The following is a 15,063-nucleotide window of genomic DNA, read 5'->3' as shown; positions in this document are numbered from 1 at the left end:
GCAAATATTTATTTAATACTACCACAGGGCCCTTTAATCCTTCAGGTCTGGTTTGATATTTTGTACAGAACCCTACACAGAAAACGGTTCATGTGAGCCAAGTGAAAACTTACATTTTTATGTTAACAAATCCAAAGTGGAATAAAAGCAGCATTTAGAAAGCAGATGGTGATTCCCTCTTTAATGGGAAATGGTCCTAGAGAGATGGGCTGGTGACCTTAGGAGCAAAGGCCCTTCATTAACTCTCATTTTAGCTAATTGCTATGTTCACTATTTAATCAACATGAAAGTACAATCAATCTCCATCTCTCTGCTAAAGCAGGCTAGAAATTCTGAGCCAGAAGTCATTTAGCATCCTAGATTATCATCATCTGATAAAATTTGTCCTTTAACTTCAGAGCTCTTTTGCAAGGTCTTCAAGGTCCTAAATTGACTCCTGCCAAGGCTAAAGCACTTTATTCCTTTAAGGGCGGTATCTCCAACATCCAATTTATCAGTTTAAAACATAAATTCATAACAAAACATGAATTAACCTATATTATTTTAAGGCCAAATAAATGCCTGGAGCAAATTTCAAAAATAAGTCTGGTCAAAAAAAAAAAAGGAGTATATCTTACAAAATCCACCTAGATATTTGCAATCAATTTTCTGAAATTATAATTTCCAACAGATACGAGCTGGGTACTAGGCAGTGTAGGAGTTCTCTCTGGGAGAGAAATATTGTCCTCTGTCACTTTCCATTAATAAGTCTTCCTCCACAGCCACGGGAACACCTTGAGACAGGCTGGATTGAACTCTCAGAAGCTGATACTTTCTCTCAGAGACCAGTCTACCCTCAGTTGCAGTTCACAGCCTGTTCAAAGGTCCTTTCAGCTTTTCAACATCTAAGACTAGGAGGAAAAGGTCCAGCTGATAAGAACTGCTTTCCACCAACCTGGGGTGATGCTATTCATGCAAGATTTCCTGCACAAAGACTAATAACTAGGAAAACTGAGTAAGTGCAAGCAATCCTCTATTTTTTATTTATTTTCAATTACTGAGTTTTTAAAGCTAGAAGGGCCCTTAGAGCCTGCATCTAGGACAAGGCTCTTAATTCATGAGGTCAATAACGTTAAGTGATTTGTCTCATGTCCATGGAAACTGCTGAGGCAGGACTTGAACTCAAATCTCCTAGCTCCATGCCTACCACACCACACTACTTTGGCAATCCCTCATGGAATATGTTTAGTACCAGCTCAGTTTCCTGCTCTTGACCAAATGGTAACTGTTATCAGGTAGAAAGGGTACTGGGCTGAGAATGAGAAGATTTGGGTTCTAGCCCTTGCATTGCTCTGTGTGTTTCTGAGTGTTGTGTGTGTATGTGTGTGATCTTTAAGAGGTTTGGCCTCTTTACTAGTTTCTGCTTCAGTTTGTCCATCCCAACTCCTGGCAAAACCCCAGAATCTGACTCATCTACCATCTGCCTCTTCCTGTACCTGGTACAGCTCTAAAAGGTATCACAGAGCAGTGTTGATTAGTGCCACCACAAACCTGTAGTCTCCAATCTCAAATCCTGCTCAAAAACGCCCCATCATCTCTTTCTGAAATCTCTAATAACCTTAATCTCAATCTTTTTGCTTTTACACTTGCACCCTTCCAAACCATTTTTCATAAAGCAACCAGAGTCATCTCTTTAAATATACACAACCGTGTCATTTCACTGATCACAACCCTTTGATAGCTTCCACTGCACTGTGACTAAAACCCCAACTCGTTCCATGCCTAGGAAGTCCTGCATGTTCTGGCCCCATCTCCCTCTCAGACCTCATCTCAGGCCACTCTCCTCTCTGCTAGTACGCTCCAACCACAACAGTTCCCTGGCAGTTCCTCACACATGCCAGGTTTGTCTTTCTTGCTTGTTATGGACTGAATGTTTGTGTCCCCCCAAAATTTATACATTGAAGCCTTAACCCCCAGTGTGGCTATATTAGGAGATGAGGTCTCTCAGTCCTAAATAACTGAGGTTAAATGTGGTTATAAGGGTGGGGCCCTGATCTGATAGAATTAGTGTCCTCATAAGAAGACATGTCTGAGAGCATACTTTCTCTCTCTCTCACTGCACAAGCGCCAAGGCAAGGCCATGTGAGAACATAGTAAGAAGGTGGCTGTCTATAGGATAGGAAGAGAGCCCTCATTAGAAACTCAATTTGCTGGCACCTTGATCATATACTTCTAGCCTCCAGAACTGTGCAAAAATACACTTCTGTTGTTTAAGCCACCCTGTCTGTGGTATTCTGTTACAGCAGCCCAAGCAGAGTAACATACTGCCTCAGAGTTTTTAACACATGCTATTTCCTTCTTTCTGGAGCCTCCTCTCCCATCTTCTTCCTTTTCTTTCTCTTTACTCCTTCTCCGCTTCCTTATTTCTCATTCTAATATGCCCTCCAGTTGAGCCACTGTAATAAAACAGCTCTTCCAAAGGTCACCATTTTACCAAAACCAGTGGGTATTTACCTTCTTACTTTACTGGACCCTCTCAGTCCCATGTGACACCGCAGACCCCTCAGTTCCTGAACCTCCTACTTCCTTAGCTTTGATTTCACTACTTTTTCTACTTTTTTCTCTAATCATTTCCTAAGATTTCCTTTCGGAGCTGCGTAAATATTAGTGTTCCACTTGATTTTGTCCTTCGCCCACAGTTCCTTTCTGTATAACACTCTCCTCGGGCAATCTCATCCATTCTCATGGTTTTAATTCTAATTGTGTGTTGATGATTCCCAAATTTACCTCAGTCCTCTAACGTAGATCTGAATATCCAACTGCCTGCTAACCATCTCTACTTCAATAGTCCAGAGGCACCTTAAACTCAAGATATATACAACTGAATTCTTTATCTTCCCCTGTAAACCAGCCTCTCTCTTGAAATTCTCAGTCGCAGTTCATAGTGACACCCTTTGTTGCACCAAAAAAAACTAGGGTCATTCGGGGCTATCCCCTCTTCCTCACCCACTGCTCATTGTTTTTTTTTTCAGGTACCAGAGATATATTAGTCATAATCTTTGGTTCACCACACTCTCACTATGTGAGTATCTTTGCAGTAACAATATGCTTCCACAGTTCCTTTCTTCCTTTTGGCAAAGGTACCTACCTTGCCCTCTTTGAAGTGCTTCTTGAGCTGTTTCTGCATGGCAGTCAACTTCTTGGACTGCACCCCACTGTAGGCCAGCAGCATGCCACCAAACTGCCTCTCAGTGATTCTCCCATCCACAGGGTCATGACGTTCGAACTGGGAAGGAAACAGAAAGAATGTCCTTGGGGTCAGATGGAAAGTATTTTGACATGGAATGTGGAATGATCCACTGTGTTGGCCTGCAGAAAATAGCTGATGGCCAGGACCATATTTTTGAACCACAATTCTTACCAAGATTTAAAATAATTAGTCAGAAACAGAAGATCAGGGTTCTTATTCCAGTTCTGCCACTAGTTACCCAACTACTCTGGACCTCAATTTCCTCATGGATAAAACAGAACTGCTGTAACATCTCATACACCTTCGAGATCAGGAACATCCTTGTGGGAAAAAAAATAATGTTGAAACTCCATTCAAATTTATGAGTAACTTTTTTTTTAACATTTTTAAATTGAGTTATAGTCATTTTACCATGTTGTATAAAATTCCAGTGTAGAGCACAATTTTTCAGTTATACATGAACATACATATGTTCATTGTCGTATTTTTTTTGCTGTGAGCTACAACAAGATCTTGTATATATTTCCTTATGCTATACAGTATAATCTTGTTTATCTATTCTGCATATGCCTGTCAGTATCTACAAATTTTGAACTCCCAGTCTGTCCCCTCCCACCCTTCTCCGCCTTGGCAACCACAAGTTTGTATTCTATGTCTATGAGTCTGTTTCTGTTTTGTATTTATGCTTTTTTTTTTTTTTTAGATTCCACATATGAGCAATCTCATATGGTATCTTTCTTTCTCTTTCTGGCTTACTTCACTTAGAATGACATTTTCCAGAGACATCCACGTTGCTGCAAATGGCATTATGTTGTCGTTTTTTATGCCTGAATAGTATTCCATTGTATAAATATACCATATCTTTTTTATCCAGTCTTCTGTTGATGGACATTTAGGCTGTTTCCATGATGAGTAACATTTTTAGTAATAAGCACTCTCAAGATCTTCCATATCCTTGCTACTCAGAGAAAACTTAAAAGCTAGTTACTATAAATTTGATCAATTACACATTTGTAAAAGTCACATTAATTCCTCGATCTGTACTTAATATTGTTATATACTCAGACCTTAAGGATTTCAAAAAAAAAGTAATGTGTTTTTAAGTTTTCCCCAAAATGGTAATCAAATGCTAGGACATCAATAGAGCTTGAAAAAAAAATGTGCAGAGAGTAGGATGCCTTAATTAGACATGTTTACTTATTACAAAGCTACTGAAAAACCATTAAGTATATTTAAATATGCAGATGGAAAGGTTAAGTATAAAGGACCTCTAGATAATCTAAATAATATCTGAAAACTAAGATTTTCATTTTAAAATGGAGACAAGAAAATTATCTCAATGCCAGCTGCAGCGTTACTTATAAACGCATAAATAATAAAATGGCTAGAGATGGTTCCAGAAACCAATTAGAAAGCAAAAAGATTTCAAGATGGTAAAAATTTTCCATGGTTTTATTGGAAAATAACAGTTACCAGGAAACTTTCAGATTCCTGTGTGGCAGGGCATAATCCTGTTCTCCTAAGAGGATTATATATAGACAGAAGACATTGCTACATAAGGTCATATCAACAAACATTTCCCAAATGTCTGCTCATTGTCTAGCAATGTGTTTCTCTTTGCAGGGTACAGGAAAGTAGGAAAAGATTCAGTTTCTGTCCTTAGGGGCTTCACCATGCAGTAGGGAGATAAGACTTACATATGGGACGCAAAATAAGGAAGTATGCAGTTAAGAGTGAAATTCTTCTCAATTTTCATTTCCTTGGTTAGTTTGGTAAGTTGACAGACATCTTAATTTGTTTCTTCACTTGTCAGAATATGTCAGTGAGCAAGACACAAGAATCACATTCTAACCACAGTAATCATCTACTGAACGTGTACTATGGACCAGGTACTTCACCTGTATATTCTTTCATTTAATAACTATAACAACCCTATGGAGGAGATATTGTCAGTTCCATTTCACAGATGAGAAAACTGAGGTAACATGAAGTTACATGTGGCAGAGCTGGGATTTAAATGTGGCTTTGTCTGGGTCCAAAGACTGTATCTCAATATCACACTGTTTCCTCTTTCTGAGCAACGGTATATATTCATCCTATAGGACAGTCTTTGTCCTTGTTCTTGATAAACTCATAAAGCAATGGGGCTCAGTCATATTTGAGTGAGAAGCAAAACTATTTCCAAAGAAATCAACATCATCAATATTAAGTGAAAGGCTCTTTTTTTAATGCAACCATTCAGTATTTCATGTTTGTCACACTATCACTTTTACAGAGCTGATTAATATTTGACAACACCAAAAGTTTTCAGGGTTCGATTTAAGTTTGATTTATGACTCAATTTACCACCCTGAAACAAAATGGAGGACTGATAAAAATTTTTGCAAATGGGCATACTTTCTGCAATGTTTAAATCAGATTTTCAGTGAAATGTGATACCCGGGCCAAAGTTGGGCTTTGTCAAGGCAAGCAAAACAAAGCTGAGGTCCCTGCTCTCGAGGCTACACTTCAACAATTTAAGGTGCTATTTTACCCTTATCTGAGAGATTTCACAGCTGTGAAGAAATCCCATATGTTTGAATTAGATGAGTTACGCTTTATCCCATAAGATAGAGTCAAGGTTGAAATGTCTCTTTTCATAGTGTTGGCAGCAGCAGCAGCGTGATCGAGGCTTCTGAAAGCCTGCATTCATCTGCTCTCCACGGGAGCATAAAGCCTCACCTCTCCTATGTTTCAAAGGCAGGGAAGACAATTTCCAGGGGAGATCCCCAAGTAACAGTTCCAGTGCCCAAAGTACAATTTTCACTAATGTTCTTTGAAAACACACACTTGTCTTTTTCTATTATTATTATTTTAATAGTTTGATGTGGTTGGAACCTGAAAGTGCTAAAAAAACTAAAATTCAGCTCCATGCAGTGTGGCCCACTTCACATTTACTACCTCCTCTGTAATTTGATTTGGGGTGGCACTGAAGACCTAAGATGCTAAGATGCTACTAAGGTTAGGGGGCTTTGAGGGTAGTTTCTCAAAGACTGGCATTAGGGCTAAATTTTCAAGGGCACTAGCTCAACATCATGTGGCACCCTATGAATACAATCCCCAAGGTCACGAGAGGATCTTTGGGGAAAGACATAGGTTATTATAAAATTATCCCAGTGTAGAAAGCTTCTAATTGCATATCTGGAAGCAATTCAAATGATTGGCCTGTGTTTTATTTACCAAACACTGATAAAGTCTCATGTTCCACTTCAGTGACAATAAAGAAATTCCATTCTATTTGATCCTGGGGCACAGAACCTGTGCGTTCTAGCACACCACCTACCAGTTGCATTGCTTTTTCAGACTATACAACAAGCTACAGTAACCAAAACAGTGTGGTACCAGCACAAAAACTGACACATAAATCAACAGAACAGAACAGAGAGCCCATAAATAAACCCATGCACCTATGATTAATTAACATATGTCAAAGGAGGCAAGAGTATATACACTGTAGAAAAGACAGTCTTATCAACAAGTGGTGCTGGGAAAACTACGCAGCCACATGTAAAACAATGAGATTAAAACATTTCTTCATACCATGCACAAAAATAAACTCAAATTGGTTTAAAGACCCAAATGTAAGACCCTAAACCATAAACTCCTAGAAGAGAACATAGGTGGAACAGTCTTTGACATAAATTGTAGCAATATTTTCTTGGATCAGTCTCCTAAGGCAAAAGAAATAAAAAAAAAAAAAATAAATGGGGTCTAATTATATTTAAAAGCTTCTGCACAGCGAAGGAAACCCTAACAAAATGAAAAGACAACCTATGGAATGGGAGAGTATTTGCAAATGATGCTGTAATCAACAAGGGGTTGATATCTCAATTATAGGAACAGCTCATAAAAGTCAGTATCAAAAAAACAAACAATTCAATCAAAAAAGGGACAGAAGATCTGAACAAATATTTTTCCAAAGACACACAGATGGCTAATAGGCACATGAAAAGATGCTCAACATTGCTAATTATTAGAGAAATGCATATCAAAACCACAATGAGGTATCATCTCATATGTGTCAGAATGGTGCAGCCACTATAGAAAACAGTATGGAGGTTCCTTAAAAAATTAAAAATAGAACTACCAGATGACTCAGCAATTTTAATCTTAGGTACCTATCTGGGAAAAATGAAAACACTAGTTAAAAAATATACATGCACCCCAATGTTCATAGCTGCACTATTTACAATAGGCAAGACATGGGAGCAACCCAAATGCCCATCAACAGACAACTGGATTAAGAAGATGTGGAATATTACTTAGCCACAAAAAGAATGTAATATTGCTATTTTCAGCAACGTGGATGGATCTAGAGAATATTATACTTAGTGAAATAAGTTAGACAAAGACAAACACTATATTGATATCATTTATACGTGGAATCTAAAACATAAATACAAATTAATGTTTATGCAATGCAAAAGCAGACTCAGGTATAAAGAAAACAAACTTGTGGTTACCAAAGGGGAGAGGGAAGGACAGAGGGACAAATTAAGGGTATGAGATTAACAGATACAAACTACTATATATAAATAGATAAGCAATAAGGATGTACTGTATGGCACAGAGGATCACATCCATTATCTTGTAATAATCTGCAATGGAGTATAATCTGCAAAAATATTGAATCACAATATGCTGTACACCTGAAACTAACACAAGATTGTAAATTAACTACACTTCAATTAAAAAGAAAAAGAAATTCCACTCCATTTGACCCTGTGGCACAGGATGTGTGCATCCAGCACACTACCCACCATCTGCATTGCTTCTTTGTGTCTAAGAAGAAAGCTGAATAGCCTAGTATTTTCTCTTCTGCAGCCACTGCCACTTTCTCAAACGGATACAAGCTGTTAGCTCCCTGTTGTTCCCCAGGAGGTTGCAGGGCAGGCAAAGAAGGGACAGAGGAGAGGAGCCAGAAAACTGTCTACAAGATTTTTCCTGGCTTTCTGTCCACACTGTGCCTCTTGTTCCCACCCTTGGCCCTTGTTGAGAGAAGGGACAGCTTTTTGGAAGGACAGATGGTCTACATATATCTAGACAAAATGATTTAAGAAAGATGGGAAGCCAGGAAGAGAAGAAAACATGTGTTATGAGCAAAGGCCAAAGTAAGATTAGAAAAATCGTGAAAGGAAAAAGAAATCAGTATCTGCAAGCAGGTCTTGATTTATTAAAGGCTTTTGAGGTTAATATATTTCAACAAATATAAACTTTCAACATTATTCTCCTTCATAAAATTATGTTTCAGGAGACTTTGTCCATCCCTCAGTATGACAATTTTCTTTATAGGCTTTTTTCCAGCTTTTGAACTGTACAATTCAAGTAATGCATAGTTAGATCAAGCCACTGAGCTCAATACATCTATGTTTTTCAATTTGACAGTATTTGGCTTTTGAGATCTTAACCATATCACTGCTGCTCCTACCAGGAGTCTTAGAAAAACTGTTATGCCCATCAGAAGGAAAAAGTGACTGCAGGCAACGTTCTCTACTGCAAAACACCCAGTGAGCATGACATACATTCCACAGTCTGAATATGAAGTCTGTGTTTCTACAACTGGCAACGGACATCAGAGATACCCAGGTCAAATTGCCTGGAGACTGAATTTTCTTTTTCTTTTTTTGGGAGGGGGTAGGGAGAGGTAATTTTAAAAATTTACTCATTTATTGAGGAAGTACTGGGGATTGAACCCAGGACCTCGTACATGCTAAGTATGTGCTCTACCACTTGAGCTATACCCTTCCCCTCCTGAATTTTCTTGATCTTTAAATATAAGATGCATCTTCACCATCAGCACTAATATGATTGTCTTTTGGCTAAGGAAGAAGGCCCACAATTTGGAACGAAGGAAACATGGTTCAGTGCCCTCAGCAAGGGCCAAAACAATCCATTAGCGTCTGGGATCATAAGATTATAGATGACCAAACTAAGATGCTAGACTTTTCTAGTTTAAATCCAAGGAGTCTTTCCATTTAAAAATGGTTTTTATAGGAAGTTCAAGCTGGTGAGCAAATCAAGTGACCGAAAGACAAGAGAATCAATTACACAGTTAAACTACAAAAAGATGAACTTTCTAGTCTGATAGTCAAAATCAGGAAGATAAGAGGACTGAGGCATGAACTTAACATAGGATAATAAAAATCAAGGTATATGTATATGGCTGAGGGTGTTGGAGGAAAACATTTTAGATCTGGAACAAAGGAATTCAAGGTTTGATAAGTTTTGGTTTCATTCCAGACAAGGTAATATATTAAAATGACTAGGAATCTGAGCTTTAGAATCAGCAAGGATCTGAATTCTGGCTTGAACCAATCCTTGCTGCTGTGACTTACTCGCTCTAAAGTTTCAAAATCTTCCCAACAAAAAAAAAAAAAAAAAAAAGGAGATAATATTCACCATCTCAAAGTGTTGTAAGGATTAAACGGGATAGTATATGTAAAGAGATCAGTCCAGAGTTTGGTGCATAGTTAGAATTCTAGTAAGTGTACAATTAATATTTTTATCACCATGATATTACTTCTCAGGAAAGTGCCTCAACTGACTATTCTGTTCTTCGTGGGTCTTAACTAAGTTCAATTTACTAGGTCTCACTCTTCTTTTCATAATTGCTTTTGCCCAGTCTCTGTTTACAAAATACTATTTTCACACTTGAAGAGCAGAAAAAGTAAATGCAACAAATTTTATTTATTAAACACAATAGAATGATTTCAAGATTAAACTATTTTGAGCTGGCTGAAGCAGAACACCAACTTATTAAGTCTTGTATCCTGGCCATATATTACCAGACAGAAAACTTTCATAAAGGTGCTCAGTAAATATGTAGGTAGTGAACACAGACAGAACACCAGAAAATTAATTCACAACATTCTGTCCTACCATTGAGAAGATTTCCTGAGGCAGGGATTACCTCTCCATTTCTACCTTAACGTCTATTTCTGCGATACTGATTTCTGTAAGGATAGTCTTAAGAATGTCATTAATTATGGCTAATCAGTAACATATTTGAGTACTTACTAATTTGCCAGGTGTTGTCCTAGGAACTTACCTTATGTAATCCTCACTATGTTCCGTAACAGGTATTACTACTGTGATTTTATTTTATAGACAAGGACACATAAGCAGAAAGAAGTTAACTTGCTCACACAAGTCAATCTGGGGAGAAATTTCTCTCCAGTCTCCATCAAAACAGTCGACTGGCTCTTATTGTAAAGGCACCATAAATCATGTTTCCCTTTTTATCCTGGCTACTAGAAGCTTAAGAGTCAAGTTTGTGGTCCATTTCTAATAAGAACAGAAATTTATGACTTTTTTTAATGATAATCTTACTCCTGGCTTTCTCTTAACCTTCTTCCTTCTTTTAACTTTCATTTCTCACCAAGTTTAAATCTACTTCTGGCTCACTGAATGTATTTTATTAAGGCCTTCTTAAATCCCTTCTTGAACAAAGCAGGATATAAAAAAGTGGTGTTGGACATCTAGGTTGTTTCAATTTTTGGTTACAATAAATATCATCACTGGGATAAACTTTTCCTGTATTTATTTTTTCATCATTATTTTTGGGCTGATCTCTAGAAACAGAATTATGAAATAAAAATCTATTGGCTCTTACAATTTTTTATTATGAAATATCCGATATATACAAAATAGCATACATTTAGACAAGTAATGAAGCATAATGATTAAAAAAAATCTCCAAGACCTACCACTTAATCTGTGAGAGGAAGCATTAATACACACAACTGAAGCTCATCTCTCTTCCTCTCCTAAGAGGTAATCATCATCTGGACTTTTTCTATTGCCTTTTTATATTTGTTAGTTTAAAACACATGTTTATGTCCCTGAACAATATTGTTTATTTCTTCTTGCTTATGAACTTTATAAAAGGGTATCATAACTGGATGTACTCTTCTGCAACTTGCTTTTTCAATCAACATTATATTTCTAAGATTCATCCATGCTGATATATTTAAGCATGCTTCCTTCATTTTTACTCTATTATAGATTTCTATTGTTTGCAAGTAGCACTGTTTATCAGTTTTCCTATAAATGGACATCTGAGTTACTGTCAAGCTTTTGCTATCATAAACAATGCTGTTATGAACATTCTTGTATCAATGTACTGGTGAAACAGGAACAAGAGTTCCAAGTCTAGGGTATATATCGAGAAGTGGAACTGCTGGCTTATCAAGATAATATCCAATTATTTTCCAAAAGAATCACACCATTACCTTTATCACCTATGTTTAAGAGCTCCCACTGCTTCACACCTTCACCAGCATTTGGTATTATCAGACTTTTTATTTTTTGCCAATCTAGTTTATAAAAAATGGTAGGTATAAACTTTTTTAAAGCTTTTGACATATATTGCTAAATTAATTTCCAGAAAGATGCATTAATTTACAATCCAAATAGTATATGAGAATAACCATTTCTTAGTTCCCTTCACAACATCAAGTATAATAAAAAAAAATCTTTGCTAGAGGAAAAACAATAACCCATTTTAGTCAGTATTTCTTTGATTACTACAGAGGCTGACTGCTTTCAAACATATATATATATACTTTTTTGAGAGGCAAGGTAATTAGGCTTATTTATTTATTATTATTTTTTAAAATGGAGGTACTGGGCATTGAACCAGGACCTCATGCATGCCAAGCACACACTCTATCCCTGAGCTATACTCCCCACCAACACTGGTCATTTCTATTTCTTCCTTTGAATTTTTTACTTATGTTCTTTGCCTATTTATTTATAGAAGTGCTGATATTTGTCTCATTAATTTATAAGATTAAAAATATTTGTCCTTTATCAATACAGCATACATTTTTTAACCCAGTTCAACCATTTAAAATTTTTAAGTCTGTTTTATGTACAGAAGTTTTAAATCTTTATTGTAAGTGAAACACATGGAGCTTTCTCTTTGTAACTTGTTTCACTGGTTTATATCTAGCAACTATTTTCTTGTTAGATAAGAGACAAATTCGATATTGACTTAGAGTTTCTTCATTTTAAAAAAAAGGAAATATAACTTAAAATATTAAAACATATTTCTCAGTATCAATCAATAAAAGTGATTAAGTACTCAGAATAAAAGCTAAGCCTGTTTTAAAAAGTCTTCTAGTCTGCTGATTTTTTAACTAATCTGAACGCTTGGGGATTTAGACTAAAATGGGATCATTTAAGCCTTATTTACCCAGATTCCCCTATTGAGGGAATAATCTCAAAGTAAATTCAACCAAGTTAACTTCTTTTTTTTGTTTAAAGCTATATAAGCAGCTATGGAGTGATGGAGAAAGCACGGAAAAATATAGTTTGGTTCCAAAGGAAAGAAGGCCGAAAAGAGCTATTATACTTAGAAAAATCCCTTAGGTTGTTAAAAAATAATCCATGCTCTACTATTCATAACAGCAAATCCTTCTATAGCACTCATTATCTGCCGGATCCTGTTGTAAGTGCTTTCTATACTCTAATTCACATGGCATTTTGAATTATACAAGACTTGTGTGGTTATTTTTTCCTAAGAATGACCTTGATCAATATAAACAAGCCTTAAATTCTGGCAAAATTAACAGCTATTTAATATTCCAATCAATCTCTGAAGTTCATGTTTCCACAGGGAACTGCTATAAGGGGGTAGTCGCAAGCTATTTTTGACTCTAAGACAGTTCTTTCAACAAGCAGTAGATCTTATATCCAATTTCTGCTTTCAACAACCATTTTATTCGAAATCATAGCAAAATGAAAAAACCTTAGTCTTGGCACTACATACTCCTTTGAGAGTTGAGGCTCAACGTTATTCAGAGTTCAAGGACAATCCTTGTTTTCATATGAGATCACAAGAACTTTGGAAAGAGAAAGACTATCTATTGGAAAAAAAATATAAAAGCACCAAGTTTAGGAGACAAGAACCTAGGACTAATCGTGGTAGGAAAGCAAAATGCTATTTTCTCTCATGTAAGTGTCAGTTTGTTTTCCTCTGACTTCATTATTTCTGTAGATAGCTCTCTGGGATCTATTGTCTAGGTGAAAATACAACATATTTCCACAGGGCTTTTGTCCTCGTATTGCTGACAGCATGTCAGCACTCGTAAGAGAGCTGGAGGTTTACCTTGTTCATTACTTGACATCTACTGACCAGTATGAAAGGCCTGATGTGCTGATTTTACCTTAAGGTGCAGCAAACCCTGGAAGGCAGCAGCCAGTGTGAAAGGTTGCTAAAAAATAATGATGATAATCAAGACACAATTTACTTTGGGCTTGGTGAATTCATAGCTGATCACTTCCTCATCACAGCACTGAATAAAGAAAAATAAGAGCCTCAGCAAAACATTAACAAACCCAACCCAGCAACATATAAAAAGGATTAAACACTGTTAACCAACTGGAATCTATCCCATAAATCAAAGGATAGTTTAACAACTGAAAATCAATTAATGTAAGATGCCATACCAATAGCATAAAGGTAAAAAATTACATGCTCCAAAAAAAGTGAAGAAATAAAAAACCTCGTCAAATACTTTTGAAAAGCAATCTTGGGGAGAGAGGCAAAAATTTCTTCTTACTACCATTTTCATATGAGAATATGGGTAATTTATCCTACTTCTATAATGAAAGAAAACTCTAAGTCAGTAGATAGCAATTACTGGCAAATGATCAGAATATTAAAACTTGCCTAATAAAGGCAAGGAGGGTATACATTTTAGTGGGCACCCTGCCCTCTAAATTAGCCATCAACTCACTAAAATAAGCAACACAAACTACCCCAAGCTGTGCTGATCATGTACCTAGTGCTTTTCCATAGCAATAAAATATAAACATAAAAGCCTTTCTACAGCAAGAAGAATTCAAGCAATTTTAGACATTCTGTATTCCAAAGGAGCCTTTCATCAGCTGTGAAAGGACTTAGAACATCTCGTGACTCTAGAGAATAAACTTTGTTTTATGCTAAACATTTGCATTTTTCTGAGATACTGTCCTTTTTTTGTCTATCTGTACAAACCCTGTCCTTTCTTGAGCTGGGCCACACAGCATGTACTCAATAAATAATTTGGTTGGCTGATTAAATCTCTGCCTCATTTATAAGACTCACCTACCAACTCTTTATTTATCATCTAGTAGGAGCCTAAGACAACTTTCCAGTCTACACGCCACTCTTGAATAGCTAAAGATAGACTGTGCCACTTCTCTGGAATTGGTAATTATCATCCCGGAAAAAAAATCCTAACATTGCCCCTAGAGTTTCAAGGATATGATTAGTTGTGGGCTCAGCTATGAAGCTCCACTTACTCCTTTACCTGAGTCCAGTTATATTATATAACATTTCTCCGTAATATTCATCTTGCATCTAACAAACTAAAAGAAACAATAAAAATGAGTAGGTACATCAATAAGCATGCAGGAAGATGCAGACAAGATAGGCAACGCCAGACTCCGTAGACCAAAATAATTTGTACTGAGCGTCTGAAACTGTCCTGGAATGATAAATTAGGTGAGAATGGCAGGTACATTTACTCATTCAAATGAAAACCACAAAACTCATCAGTAAAGTTTCCCTTCTTCTGTCACTTGGTATTAGAAAACTACCGTATCATCAATTTTCATAAAATTCAAGCCAAGGTAGATGTCAAAAAATCATTAAAGTCACACTTTAGTCCATTAGGAAAATGAGAATATTTTGATCAAAACACAGAGACCCACTCATCTAAATTAGAAGTCTGAACTGTAGGATCTCTACTCAGCAGCAGATAATTTGCAGGAGTCTTTTCATTTGGTCTTTACTCACTAAAATTCTA

General features: G+C 36.5%; 1 protein-coding gene across 1 annotated transcript in view; it reads right to left on the bottom strand.

Annotated features, from left to right (window-relative positions):
* MICU1 (mitochondrial calcium uptake 1) overlaps nucleotides 1-15,063 on the bottom strand; it is a 156,695-nt gene that overhangs the window by 28,476 nt on the left and 113,156 nt on the right. Inside the window, 1 exon segment of the mRNA XM_014556251.2 lies at nucleotides 3,128-3,265. Coding sequence (XP_014411737.1) covers nucleotides 3,128-3,265 — 138 coding nt within the window.

This window comes from Camelus ferus, chromosome 29 (genome assembly GCF_009834535.1).
Source record: "Camelus ferus isolate YT-003-E chromosome 29, BCGSAC_Cfer_1.0, whole genome shotgun sequence".
Lineage (NCBI taxonomy): Eukaryota > Metazoa > Chordata > Mammalia > Artiodactyla > Camelidae > Camelus > Camelus ferus.
Note: the sequence above shows the minus strand (reverse complement) of the source record. Positions and strands in the feature narration are given on the sequence as shown.